At 39.7% G+C, this 15,367-nt stretch overlaps 1 protein-coding gene across 1 annotated transcript; it reads right to left on the bottom strand.

Annotated features, from left to right (window-relative positions):
- Nucleotides 1–2,655: 2,655 nt before the first annotated feature.
- LOC100555957 (epidermal retinol dehydrogenase 2) lies at nucleotides 2,656–13,575 on the bottom strand. Its single transcript, XM_016998028.2, has 7 exons — nucleotides 13,189–13,575; nucleotides 10,993–11,124; nucleotides 9,685–9,784; nucleotides 8,386–8,530; nucleotides 7,029–7,151; nucleotides 4,094–4,211; nucleotides 2,656–2,987 (listed from the first exon to the last, which is right to left on the bottom strand). Exons 1-6 carry the CDS (start codon nucleotides 13,573–13,575, stop codon nucleotides 4,103–4,105), a joined length of 996 nt encoding a protein of 331 aa, XP_016853517.1. The 3' UTR covers nucleotides 2,656–2,987; nucleotides 4,094–4,102.
- Between the last annotated feature and the right edge of the window lie 1,792 nt (nucleotides 13,576–15,367).

The raw sequence follows: 15,367 nt of genomic DNA, 5'->3' as shown, positions 1-15,367 counted from the left end.
TTTTTTGAAATGTTGCTGTTTTGAACAAAGGTTCCCAGTATCCTCAATCAGCAGGCTAATTGTCATACTTCCTAGAAGATTCTGGGAATCATAGTTTAAATTAAACATTTCTAAGCTCTGAATCATTCCTATCTAGCACTAGACCAAGTATGGGCAAACTCAGGCACATGGGCCAGATGCAGCCCCTTAGGCTTCTTCCACCAGGCCATCCTTGGCGCCTGTAGTACATGCACAGGGCTCTCCCAAGAGGAATAATAATAAAAAATGAAAAATAATAGAAAACCATTTAATTGTTATGATTCCCCCAGATTCTTTGTTATTTGTGCTGTCTCAGACTAATATGGCTATTCCCAAATTTAAACAATTTTACCCAGAATGCAATTTCTCAAGAGAAAAAAAAACTAGCTGTTTAATGAAACCCCATGACTATGAGAAAACTATCATTAAAGATATAGTGCATATTAGCCATAGGTAGCTCCTGAAGGGTTTCTCTTTGGGAAAATAAGTCACAGAATCCTTTCATCTTTTTTTGCTGTAGGGAAAAAACATGTAATTGCATTCTTAGATATCTAGAAGTTGTATCATTTGGCAGAGAAATAGAAAAAAAAAAAACCAAGTCAGCAAATTTTCAAGAAAACTTATGACAGGGATAAGGGATTTGATACCCAGTAATAACAACAACACTTTATTTATATTCCACCCCATCTCCCCAAGGAGACTTAGGGTAGATCACAGTACACATACATGGCAAAAATTCAATGCAGTTTGGACAGACAGGACAGAGCAGAACAGAACACACAGAAAGGAGGTATTTTGTCTCAAAGTCCATTTTCAATGCCTTGGAGGTTGAGTTTGGATTCAGTCACAGGGGGATACTGTTGCTCCATTTTCTATGATGAAAAACCATCAGGACTTCCTCCTTTTACCTTCCTTTTGGTCATCACATTTCTGGTCTTGTTCTTTATGGTGTCGTAAAATACCTCCCCAGTTAATTAGTGGTACTTAATTTCTCAATTTACAGCTCTAAGCTGTTTTCAAACTGCATAGGTAAAGAGTGAGCTGGGCTTGACAGTTGAGTGCTCACCCCGACTGGGCTTCGAACTGTCCACTTTTGATTGGTAGATCTTATTATAGCTGGTGATTTACCAGCTGTGCTACAGCCCAGCCCATTATGATTTTACTGCCAATGCGGCATCTCACAGATTCCTGAGGTTTGTATTTTGATGAGGCTCTAAAGCTTTCAGACAGAGAATGTAGCATACCCATCTGGAGAATTTTTAGAAAGTCTGGCTCTTTTCCGTTGATTTAGGAATTACCTGGAATTTTATGTGATTATTGAAGTGGTGTGGATGCTGCTGCTTCTGCTAAATTATCTAGGGTGTTTACAATAGAAATAACTTATGAAGCATTACAATACAATCTCTCCAAATTGGGAGATATTATGTACAGATCTGGCTTTTCATTATGCAGATTCATTTGATTCATATTTTAAACTACTGGCTACACCTATCCTTCTCCCCATGTGGTCTTGGACAGAAATACGAGGGCTATCCAGAAAGTAGATTACGTTTTGGAATTAAAAATGAACAAAGTATAGGAGAAAACATTTACCATATGCAGTTGAAAGCCACATCCAAATACCACTTCTCAACATAGTCACCATTCAAATCTAGACAGTTATCATAGAAATGAATGAGCTTGGAAAGTTTTCCCCCACAAAACCTTCCCGCTTGCGTTCTCAACCCCTTTCCGCAGCTGCGCAGTGTCACCAAAATGCTGTGTTGCCGCTTGGTTGAGGATGCTACCATTAACCCAGAAATCCACGCCACTTCCCAAAAAGAGCTTGATTATTGGGGGGCAAGGCTGAGATGAGAAGAGGGGAGAAGCTCAGAAGAGGCTGAGGCCCTGCACCCTCAGAGGCTGGTCCCCACATGTGGCCCCTCCCTCGAGGGCCTGCCACTTGCCTTTCCAGTCCTGGTGCGGTCACAGGAGCCACGCACAGCGGCGGGAGGAAGGGGGCCGGGTGGACGGGCCTATCCAAGGCAAAGAACAGGCGGTGTGGAGGAGGCACGCAGGATGGAGGGGCTGGATGGATCACCCCAACCAAATGGACCTTCCTCTCCCTTGGACCGCGCCAGGACTGGAAAGGTGAGTGGCAGACCCTGGAGGGAGGGGCCCACGTGGGGATCGGCCTCCGAGGGTTCAAGGCTTTGGCCTCTTTTGGGCTTCGCCCCTCTTCTCATCTCAGCCCTGCCCCCCAATAATCAAGCTCTTTTTGGGAAATGGCATGGCTTTTCTGGGCTAATGGTAGCGTCCTCAACCAAGCGGCAACACAGCGTTTTGGTGACGCTGCGGAGCTGCGGAAAGGGGTTGAGGACGCAAGCGGGAAGGTTTTGTGGGGGAAAACTTTCCAAGCTCATTCATTGCTATGATAACTGCCTAGATCTGAATGCTGATTATGTTGAGAAGTGGTATTTGGATGTGGCTTTCAACTGCATATGGTAAATGTTTTCTCCTATACTTTGTTCATTTTAAATTCCCAAACGTAATCTAATTTCTGGATAGCCCTCGTAGATGGGAGAAAGCAATAGAAAAGAAAAGGACTGGAGAAGAGGGAAGGGGAGACAAACAACAAATAGTGCTGGTGATAAATGAGTATTTCAATTGTGTGTTTATTGCTTTGAGATGTGTTTTTTTAAAGACAAATACATTGTTACCAAAAAAAACCAACCCCCAAACCCTGCTTCCACTCTTTCAACCACAACATGTCACCCACTGTTGTTATTCTAAGTGGTGGAAAGCTGATTGGGATGAGGCTGAGAGAAACCACCAATAGAACCCTTGATTTCCTGCTGTAAGAAGTTTGCCAGACACTTTGAGGATGGAATGGCTCATATTCACTTAGAACTTGTTGCTATGTTTATTGCAAAATCAGCAAGTATCCAGTCCTCCATCTGATCAGTTTTCTTGGGGTCATTTGCTGAATCCTGATGATATAGACAAGATGTTTGAATTAGTCTATTACACTGCTTGCAAGCTTTTGCCTTTCATGTTTTGATGGACAAAGTCTAGCAGAGGTAGATTGTTCAGGTAGGTGGTAAATGCCTCATAGTGACTGCTGATTTGAATGAGGTGATAGTATACCCTCTTTAAAAGAATCCCTATGAATTTGTGATAACTATCATTCCATTGGTAGTAGGTACATCTGTGTCCAGTGACTGGACAATTTCAGATGTTTTTGGATGAAACAGATTATCTTCACACCTTTCTGATATTATCCTTAGGTCCCATCTACACTGATCATTTAATAAAGTTTCAAGCCAGAATTGAATAAAGTCTTTTTGCTGTGCAGATGATTTCATAAGAAATCCTGGAAATGATTTAAGGCACGGATGGTGAAGGTGAAACTATGGTTCAGACTGCATTAAATGGTAAGTGTAGATTGGGCACAGAGCCCCCAATAGCGTAGTGGAGTAAGTGACTTGAAGGTTGGGTTGCTGCCCTGAAAGCTGCCAGGTTCGAATCCCACCTGGGGAGAGTGTGGATGAGCTCCCTCTATCAGCTCCAGCTCCATGCGGGGACACGAGAGAAGCCTCCCACAAGGATGGTAAAAACATCAAAACATCCGGGCGTCCCCATGGCAACGTCCTTGCAGACGGCCAATTCTCTCACTCCAGAAGCAACTCCGGTTGCTCCTGACACGAAAAAAAAAATAAAAAAATTGGGCACAAGCCATTCTGACTCACTACTTTTGATGAAAAATAGAGAATATCACCTATTCATCTTTCTGGCTCCCTCAGTGGCTTATAATGCATTCAAATGTGTTGTACAGACTCAATTGGATTACATTAGGAAGTACTAGGTCTAGTGGTTCTGGTCCTCCCAGTGAGCTTCTTCCAGACAATAGCATTATGGGTTTCCTGTTAAGTCTTCTGGCCGTCAAACTGTGGGGTACGGCAGGGTTCTATCTTGCCCCCAAGGTATTCAATATCTATCTGAAGCGGTTGGCAGTTAAAAGCTGTGTCAAATTGCATTAATTCTACATCTTAAAACTCATAAATAATAATCTTAAATAAATATGTATCAAACATACCATTCTCATTTAGTCCTTTGTTGTCTGTCCTCTACGAACCTCACCTCTGAAGTGATCTAGATTATTGAAGAAACCAAGATATTGTACAAGAAGGAAAACTACTTTATTGGGAAGAAATCTGTGGAGGAAAACAATGTTGTATTTTAGATTAGCTCGGGAAAAAACCCATCTGTATTCTTAGGACTTGTTAGACAGCTATCCCCCCTCCCCTTTACATTCTCAGTCCCAAGTTGTAAAAGTAATGAAGTTCTTTCTGTTTTTGAGAAATGAACTTAACATCACAAATACTTTCATTGACAAGGTCTTATAGGAATAAGAAATAGTAGCACATAGTCATGCTATTCCTTTTGAAACCTCCCACTCTTTCTTGCTTCAAACATATTTTTCTTGATGTTTTCTTGTGATAGCAAGTACCAAGTTTTCCCTCTGTCAGGACCAGCTTATGTCATATTACATCTGACAACTAACCCCAGGTGTAGTGTGAGGTGAGGTACCTACCTACCTACCTACTTAGTTATTTTACATAAATGTACTTTAATTTACATTTAAGAGTTTTTAGATAACTGATTTGTTAGTACATCCCAATTAGATTTGGGTTGTGTTTTTTTGGAATACATAAGCTTTGTGTAATGTTTAAAAAGAGAAGAAAGGATGATAGTGAAACATTGTAAATGTTTGCTCACACAGTACATTAACAAACAGATCAAATCAAACTGTTAGATTTATTAGGTAATAATTAAAATCAGATAAAAGATTTAAAATAAACAATCTCATCTCATAAGAATAATAAAGATGAACTTTTAATGGTGAAGAGCTGGGGGAGAAGACAGGAAGAACACAGGATAATACAAGAAGATACGAAGATCAGACTTAAAGTCGGAGGACAATATTTCTCCACTCTTTGGTATAGAGTATATAAAGAATTTTTAATGTTTTGGGTAATGTGTCTAATTGTAACTGATATGAAGAAATAGATATATCATTTTAACTTGTACAGTGTTTCCCTTTCCCTCCGATCCCTTCACTCTCCCGCTGCACAACACTAGATATTTGTAAACGCTTGTTTCACTAACAATAACTCCACTATCCCACCTTCTTTCATTCTCTTTTTACCCTCTCCCCCGACTTTCTCACCCACCCTCTTTTTGTGTGGAAAAAATGGAAATGTTCATTAAAACATCAAAAATAAGGATGAATAAACAAGTTAGGTGAGGTAGTAGTAGTTTGCTTCTTTCAGATACTTATAGAAAAATAAAACCTTTCTCCCTTCTCTCCTTTCCCCCCTACTGAATTAAGTGGAACTGGGACATTTTAATATTAAGGTTGAAAAAATAAGATGAAAAATTATTTATTTAGACTTTTTAATGTTAAATAGAAATCGTTGGAATCCCCAACTTGAAAGACCTCTTGAAAGACTCTGCTCTGTTTGGCTCATTTTCTTTTACACAGGCATCAACATTTGTCTGACAGTATTTTCAACCTCACTAATTATTTTAATGCTACCTGCCCTGTCTCCACCATACATCCAAGGCAGAAGTAAACAACTCCTGCATGTTTTGTGGGTACTCCTAGCTGTAGCCTCACTTCCTGTTTTCCCTTTTAATTAAAAAGTACAGAAAAAGCCTCATATCTTTTAATGGTATGGGTTGACCATTTTCTGGAACGCACTCACTCCCTTTAAGGATGTGCACTTTTGGGTGCTAGAGAAAACTTCCCAAAATGAGAGGACTCTGTTTAAAAATGACATTGATTGGATATTGAGGTATTGCGTATGGGTCCTCTATGATCTAAGTGTAGGCCAAATCCATTTACTTTCATATATCTCTAATACAGGCTGGATCCCTATTCCCCGATCTGCCTTCTGACTAGCCAGGAGCATCTCTATCTTGTCTGGATTAAGCTTCAATTTGTGTGTCCATATCCAGTTCATTATTAATGACAAGTTCTTATCTTGGACCAGGATAGCTTCACTGGGTGCCAAGGAGTAGAAGAGTTGGGTATTGTCTGCATGTAGATGGCACTACACTTCAACACACTATAAGACCTGTCCAAGTGGTTTTCTGTAGATATTAAACAGCATGGGGGGACAAAACAAAGACCTGAGGGCCAGGGGTTTGAGCAGGAGAATCCCTGTACCATCTTCTGGGTTTGCCCCTCCAGAAAGAAACAAAGCTACTGTAAAATAGTGTATCCATATCCATGAGGTGGCCCAGAAGAATATCATGGTCGATATTGAAAACCACTGAAAGGCCCACTCCCACATACAGTTCTCTGTGTAGGTCATCCACCAAGGTAACAAAAACTGTCTCTGTCCCATAGCCAGGTTTGAAACCAGACTGAAATGGAAAATCAATTTCATCTAGAAGCCCCTGGAGTTGGGAGACCATCAAATACTCCAGTACCTTGCAGAGAAATGGAAGAATGGGAACTGATCTATAGTTATGAAGTACAGTAGGGTTCAGATAAGCTTCAGTACTTCCATTGATACTGTGGATAAGTCAAACCAGTTTTTTGGGTTTTGACTTTTTGATTAACGTTTCTAGGCTTATAAATGAGTGTATACAGGGTACATATAACTGATACAACAAATTGTAACTTGTCTTATTTTATATATTTTTAATTTATTTATTGTTCCTTTTTAATTTTTTCTAGTTTTTTCATCCGCCTTTGATGAAGGCCATTAAATCTTACTAGGCTAAAATGTGTTGGGCTAAATGGAAATAAAAATATTTTTTCCAATTTCTTGAGACTTTTTTTCTTCTCTACATCACTTCCACTGGGTGTTACCAATCCTCATGGCTTTTTCGCTTTCTTGAAGTGTATCTGCAAGGTCATGCCAGGGCCCAGGAGAATCCTTTTTCCATATAAAGATCTCAAAATGCTAAAGGTTCCATATCTGAACACAAAGGTAGTAGGTGACAGAAGAGATTCTTACATTTTAAGAGCAATGAATCGAGCATATGATGGCAAGACAACATAAAGTTTCTCTTTCAGAATGCCATCCACAATCTTCTTCCCAGCATCACCTACATCCAAGATAGGAAGTATAAATGGCCGGCTGCAAGAGGATATTGAAAAAGTTGACTTAATAAGATTGAAAGGTTTGAGTAACGAAAAACCGACATAGTTCTGCCAAGGAGCTCTTAGGGTGCTTCAAAACAGCACCAAATCATGGGTTTTAAGTGAAGGGCAAAAAATCCCGGGACTTCAGAAGAGGTCCATGTACAGACCTGTTGGTCCCGGGATTTCTGCCTCTGTCATCCACACTTGATGCTTTGTTGTGAGATTTAGAGGTTCCCAAAATGTCCACCACAGGATATCCACTGGAAACTTCAGCGGTTTTTTTTTTTTAAACTCAAGTTGCAGATATGCAAATTGCTGCAAAACTTCAATTCCTTGTCCTGGTCAGAGAAACTTTGCCCTTGACATGTTTAATGAAGTTTCTGGCACACAAATAAAGTTTGAGGAATAAAACCACTTCTGACCAAGTCATCACTACACAATCAAACAAGAACACACACTTTCAAGTCAGGAACAGAACTTTGCCATTATTATTTGACCTTGCGCCTGGCCATCTGTGCAGACAGATTTGGTCATGTTGTTGTGCCATGGAATAACAGGGTGCTGTTCCTGGGTTAAAAATGTCTGTTCCTGATTGCTTTGGAATTCCATCTCTGGCTACTACGGCAGCAGCAGTGACAAGCCAAGTTATGGACCTTATCACAGTAAGGTTTGGATTTGCCACACATGGGGTCCTGGTGGGGGGCATGGAGAACCTGATTTACCGCTGGCCCCATCCCATGGGGGAAGCTTTTGCCGCCCGGTTTCCCCCCATTGTTACAAGCCTCCCGTGTTGCTGCCTCACTGGCATATGCTGCTTGCTCTCTCCTTTTGCCTCGGAGCCTTGCTGGAATTCAATGTACGTCGTGTATAATGGGCTTCATGGCATAAGGGGAGAGCAAGTGGCAAATGACAGGAAAATTAGTCAGTATGAGGAGGTTGGAAGGCTAACCATCCAGTGAGGTAGCTCTGGGTTTGGTCAGGTCTTTGCTCCCACTCCTGCTGCTGCAGTTCAGGAGTGGAGCATTTAAACAGCTTCAGGGAATCTGGGCTGGCACAGAGCAGAAATGCTTCAGACAAGTCCCAGATTTTTCTGTACATGTATATGAGGCCCCACCCCGATTACAAATGCAATTCTTGATAAATCACAGATCCCATTATATGTATCTGAGCTCTGTGCTTAGATAATGGTAACATCTGTGAAAGTGCCACTCCTTAAATTCAGTACTTACATTGTTTGTACTCCTGTAACCAATTGTGTGTAGACATATGGAGGTAAGACAATTGTGGTTTTAATGCCTTTCTTTCCTGCAGCTCTCATTTCAAAAGCAAGTGATTCCAAAAATCCAAATGCTGCAGACTTACTTGCACTATAATCTGAAACATTCAGGAAAAAGAACCAAAAGGATGAAAATGTTATATTTTTAATCAAATGTATAGAACTAATGTGAAAAATATGAAGGCAGATGACATTTTTAACATTGTCTCAAAAATAGACTTAAGCACAATACAAGCAAATATGCAACCAACATTGGAGTAGGAAATTGTTGCTACATTCAACTGATATTTTTGCAGTTGACTTCCAGAAATTCATGCTAAAATAATAGAAATACCTTTAAAAAGTACTGGACAAAGGAAAATAGACTACTTAATGACTAAGGAGGAGAGGAGAGTGTTTACATACACACCTCTAATAGATTCTGAAAATAATTGTGGAAGCTTCTGAAATGTGTTGGCAGCATAAAGAACAATAGAACTATTTTACAGGTTGTGTTCTGATGGCTTATATAAATGTTCAGGAGTGACATTTGTTACAATTTTTCCTGTGAATTGCAAGTACTTCATATTTAAATATTCCCTTCCAAAACTTACCCCTCTCCCCTTGAAAACCATGGCCTTCTGAAAAGGAACGAAGTCATAGCATGCATGCTAACCACATAAAAATCACGACATGCTATTTTCTCAGTTTTAATATTCTGTGTGTTTCTTTATAGATGTTTCCTTCTTTTGCAGTAAGTCAAACTTCACACATTTTTCTGAAATATAGCTGTGATTATCTTCAAATATGCTGCTGCTCAGTCGTTTAGTCGTCTCCGACTCTTCGTGACCTCATGGACCAGTCCACGCCAGAGCTCAAATATGCTTAAGCCTAAATAAGACTGATACAAATATGTATTCTGTTTGGGGCATCTGCTGTGTATGGCCACATATTTCATCTACAAAGTCTCTGGAAAAAGTTAACAAGATTTTAAAGAGGTATGTCTCTGTCCTCCGAGGCTAAAAAAGACTAGTCTAAGGCCACCCAATGGGTTTCCATGGGCGGGTGGATATGTGACCCATTTCTACTGAAGTCCTAGTCCAACACTCAAATAGCTGCACCACACTGGCTCATTAATCTAATTGTATGTTTCCCCAATTTTCTCCTAAATTAAGATGCTATGGTTTGCACAGACTAAATTCCAGTTATACTAGTTTTCCTTGAATCTATGCTTTGATAGCATGGAGAAAGAAGAAATATATCGCTTACTGACCTGTAAGTTTATTGCTCCCTGCTAGTGCTCCTACACTAGCAATAGAAACCAAATGACCTTCATTGCGATCAATCATGGCTGGAAGAAAGGCTTTGCAAGTCTGTGACACAATTAGTAAATCATTATTAAAATTGGACATGCTTAATATCAGACATGCAATATTAGGCATGTTTTGTATTTGCCTTTTCAGATTCAAGAAATAAAACATTACAGTAAAGGACATACGGTGGCTTACTTCTTCGGGGTCTTTATGCCAATTTACTCCATGCTGGGAAGTAGTATATTAAAAAAGTAACACCATACTTGTAATTCATAATGATGAAAATTGAACATAAGTAGTATCTGAAAATATGCAATGAACAAAATACAATAGTTGGATTTCCCCCATATTTTTTGTTGTGAAGGAAGTGGACTTAATGTTATAAAAAGAGAATGTATCTCATTACCACCACATGTCTGCCTGGCTTGTCATGTGTTTCTGTATCATATCAGTCCTGTGTGGTATTAAGCAAGATTGATAGAGTAGCAAGGGAGATCTTCCATTCGAAGAGATCCAGAACACCAGGCTCTGGGATTCCAGATTCTGACCACCTCCTTCATAAATGTCCAAAATGCTATGTGTCAGCCTCATACCCACTGTGGCCTTTAAGGAGCTCATAACATCTAGGCCCCAAATGCAGATGACAGTTGGGGGGGGGGGGGTTGCTGGGTAGCATAATGAATCTGTGGGGCAGCAGAGAAACTGTCGCCCTATACCCCACATCATATGCATCACTGCTTACCCCATCACACGGGGGAAAGCATCACCACCCAGTTTCTCCCTGCACTGCCCCCATTTTAAGCAATGAGAACACAGGAAGCCTCCCATGTTCTCTGGGCTCCGTCGTAGGATGCTTCCAGGATAGAGCCAGGGAAGTTCAAGACACAATGCTTCAGACTCCAAGATTGCATGGTTTTCTCCAGACTCATGGGGGAGAATTTAGAGCAAGTCCATGATAAGCAGACCTGACCTATGTTAGCCTGAAAAACTTCCATGTTTCATTCAGCTGCCATGGGGCTGATCACCACTGTGATAAAGGGCCACTGTAGATGTGCCCACTATTACGGTACCTTCTGAGAATAATTGTGTATGGTCTTTCCAAAACAAACTGTTGGGTTTTCATGGCAATGTGGGAATTCGCCATGAAATCAAAGTCCAATAATCCAGAATTATAGTCTTATACTCAAACCACTATGCCAAATGCCAAACTTCAACCACATATTTACTGGTAAAACAATCCTATGTAGTTTTAAAGGGGAAAAAATTACCCAGAAATGAGCAGCAGTGTTCACTTCTAATGTTTCTTCCATATCTGAGTCAAGAAGATCAACAAAAGTCTTTCCTTTCAGAACACCTGCATTGTTGATTAAGATTTCTACATCACCCACTTCCCTTTTAACCTAAAAAAATAAAAAGGAAATATTGAGTAGTCATGTTCAATACTTACCCTGATTTATTAAAGTAGCCTATACAAGGGTAAGGTAAAGAGTAGCACTGAGTCCCTAGGAGTCTTCTATGGGGTCTTGTGAGACAGCACTAATGACCCCTGGAGGTTGCTTAATCCGGCATAAACAATTGTATTAAACACAAATGACATCAATTTTTGGCTTTACCAAATTCAAAAACTTTACACAATTTGGGTACATCTACACTTTCCACTTTTGATTGGTATAGAAGTGAAACAGCATATTGCTGATCTATGGTAATGTTGGGCACGGCCACGCTAATGTTATCCAAAGTTGGGGGAAATTTGAAATCTTGCTCCAGAATTTGGGTTTTCTGCTGACTTATTGGCAATAAGGACAGATGAGACATTTCTAAACCAGAAGTGGCTGTAATTGTCCTGACTGCCACCCCACTTTCCCTACATTCAGATGGCCTGTGAAACAGATGGCCATCTCTGCCCCTTCACCTCCCTTGGTGTGACAGTCTCCAGTCATGAGATGACACCTATCTTTTTCCTGTTATTCACCTTGACAGCAACCATGACAGTAGGGGGGATTTTCTCCTCTCTGTCTCTTCTCCTCCTTCAGTGCCTGTCTGATGTCAAGGTGAGCTACTGAGAAAAGGTAAGTGGTGTGTGATAGTTGGACACCATTATGACACAGGGGCCAAGGAAAAGAAGTGTAAGGTTTCCCCCTAGTGGCGCCGAACCCTGTTTGGCAACATTGGTTAGTGGGGATTCCCTCCCATCTCCCACCTGGGGGAATCCTTTTGAGTCCAATTCAGCATCCAGCATCTAGCACACCAGATCAACTCTGAAGCAGGGATCAGTGTAGATGAGGCCATGATCTACTTCATTCAAAAGTTACGTTCGTATGAAGAATTATCAATTTAGATGACACAGACCTTACCTTCAGATGCCCAACTATAAACAGGCAATTTCCAAATTAGATAGGAACAAGATAGGTTCTCCTCCTTCAATGCCTGTCTGATGTCAAGGTGAGCTACTGGTTGTTTTTAAGTAGAATTTGTTTGTAAATTGAAACAATTTTAAAGTGAACTTCAGCCAAAATATATATTCTTTAGCTTTGGATAGAATATGGAAGGGTTAATACCCACGTGTTGTTTGTTTTGCTGTCTGTGCCCTGTTCAGAAGATTGCACCTCACTTTCTATTCATGTGATCATTGGATTCTGAAAAAAAGGCTTGTTGTAGAAATAAGGATTGGTGAAAGAGCTTCAGTGGCGACACATCTTACCCATGATAACTCTTTCAGAAGTGAATTTCCCTTTCTGAGGGGTAGATTTCTCTCAGTTCCTGTTGTCTCACCCCTGTTTGTAACAATGAGTCATTTGTACATCAGATGTTTGTAACTAGGGGACTGCCTGTACATGTGTAGAGTATATATGAACATTTTTCAAAGGTGTTAGTTAACATACAGACTTCATTTGTTTTGTTAAATGAATTTTGCATTTCCTTTTTCCATAAAGGGCTATTTAAGGCAGAAGGGCGGCGGAGAGAAGGAGAAACTGAATAAAGTTTGAAACTATGTGTATAGGAGGAAGGAAGATGAACAAAGGATGTAAAAACTGCCCAATTATTAAAATGTCTTATTTTATTGTTTAAAATAATCACAAAAGCCACACCCTGTTGTGGAACTGGAATTTTGTCACTGGGCAAATAACCTTTTATTTACCAAGCTTTGTTATATTCATTATTACAATTATCCAAAAGCCTCCAAAAATGTTTGCATTTGAATCCACATAATATTTGGCACATTGGATAAATTGTCATCAAAATGGGAAGTGAAATGAAATGAAATCTTCCAAAAGCTAGTTATTATGGCTGCAGCCTAATATGTTTTACATATACGTTCTTTCTCTTACCTGTCTTATCAACTGGAGGCATCCCTGACTGAAAGAATAATCAAATAATTTCCCCAGTTCAATTTTCCAAACACGTGTTTGATTAAAAGTGCAATAGTTATACATGCCATTTTTGAACCATAAATAAAGCTTTACCTGTTCTGCCACTGTGTATATTTCTTCTCTTTTGCGCAGGTCACACTTGTAGGTATAAACAGCCAGAGCTCCATTGGCTTTGGCAAGATCTGCTGTTTTACTGTTACCTTCTTCGTCAATATCCCAGAGAATGAGGATGGAACCAAGACGTGCCAAATTTATGGAAATCTCTCTTCCAATTCCATTTGCAGATCCTGTGACAAGCACTATTTTCCCAGCAACATTTTTCCGAAGACAAAAAAACATTAAAATGAATGCCTCCAAACAGTAATAGCAAAATAAAATCAGAAATTCAATGGTGTCCAAGATACTTCTTATGATTAACATGACTCTGTTGAATCTATTCTCTAATTTAAAAATTAGATAATTAACTAGTAATATTAGCATTAATTATTTTATTCTTGAAAAGTTTGCTTTCATAAGAACTTTGCAGTTGACTCTTTGGACTCGGCTTCTCAGTATGAGCTGTTACTGTCAATCTGGTGCGGTGACAAATATTTCAAGCACCACTTATTTGAGAATGTCCTTAGGAAACCCATTTTTTCTCCTCCCACTTACAATTAGATTTCATTATAAAGACAACATTCAAACAATGGGTTGAGACTATAATTTAGCAGGATTTATGCACATGGATTTGTGACAAGATATTCAAGCTGGCCCTGTCTTATTCTGCACTTAAGTGCCTCCAAAAGGATAGTCCTGCCACTCCTTATAAATAAAGAGGAAAAGCCTCAGAGTCATTTGCTGAATTTCATATTACATTTTATATGAAAGCAGAGTATTATATCCTGGATTAGATCTCCCCAGGTAGGAATTCAGGTGTGTGACCTCTCCCTTCCTCCTTTCCCATCTGTTATAGAAATAGTTCTGCTAATTGACCTATACTGGTGCAGGAGAAAGCAATTAAAATATTCACATGTTGAATAGTTACTGAACTGGCAAAACTACAATGTAGTTCTTTACAATACTGCTAAGGCACCTAATCTACGTGTACAGGTAGCTGCAAGTTTGTTCGCACATATAGATGTTGAATCATGTGATGAAGATAGAAAATAATGTTGGGGCAATCACGCATCCCTGTTTGACACCTGATCACATTTTAAATGGGTCTCTTCAGGAACTGTTGCTGTCTAAAACTGCCGCCACCATGTCTTTGTGGTGTTGCCACAGGGTGTTCACAAATTTATCAGGGCATCTGATTATCAAGAGGATGGTCCAGAGACATTATGATTCACCATGTCGAAGGCCTTTGCAATGTCAATGAATGCCATGAACAAGGCTTGTCCATATTCTCTACATTTTTCTTGGAGAAGTCATGCAATGAAAATCATATCAATTGTTCCTCTGGAGGGGCAGAAGTCATTTTGGGATTCAGGGAGTATGTCCTATGAAAGAGGCAGAAGGCTTGCAAGGATTTTTTCTGATGAAGGGTAAAGAGGAGATACCTCAATAGTTCTCACAGTCTGTCCTCCAGGGAATGACATCCCTGAAGTCTGCTGTGATCTTCGTGGTGATCCACATTTTTTCACTAAGGTTATGGAGTTCTTGTGCCAGCTTGGGCTATAGAAAGAAGGGATTCCATCAGGTCTGCTAGCTTTGTTATTTTTAAATTACTAAATGGCTTTACTGACCTTTTTCAAACTACTGCTACAAGCTTATCCCTGGTTTGTTGTTGTGGGATTTGTGAACAAAACTCTTCAGCCACACTGGAACTGTGAGTAAGGAGGTGATGGTAATAATATTTCCAATATAGTGCATTGATTTTTTTGTTCTTTAGAATTTTGGTTCTAAAGTATAACAAATGAACATAGAGGCTATATGCCATGATTTGATGGACCATAAATGACCTTTGTGGCTTTTAAAAATCCTTGTGCATTGTGAACAACTGCAAAGTGCTGAGTTTCTGGAACTTTTTTTTTTTTTGGTCACCAGTTCTCTAGTTCTTCTTTGTATTTCAGCTTTTGCACGAGCATAGATCTTTTTTCTTAGCGGAACAGTTAATGTCTCTTTGCAATATTTTGAAGGTTTTCCTTTTCTTATATTTTATTTGTTGTATCTCATTATAATTCTCAGCTAACTAATCTTGATTTTTTTTTTTAGTTTGGTATCCAATGATTTATTCACAGGCTGTAATGATAGAGGTCTTCAGTTTATTCCAGTGTTCCTCAACATTTTCAGG

Source organism: Anolis carolinensis, chromosome 4, assembly GCF_035594765.1.
Source record: "Anolis carolinensis isolate JA03-04 chromosome 4, rAnoCar3.1.pri, whole genome shotgun sequence".
Classification (NCBI taxonomy): domain Eukaryota; kingdom Metazoa; phylum Chordata; class Lepidosauria; order Squamata; family Dactyloidae; genus Anolis; species Anolis carolinensis.
Note: the sequence above shows the minus strand (reverse complement) of the source record. Positions and strands in the feature narration are given on the sequence as shown.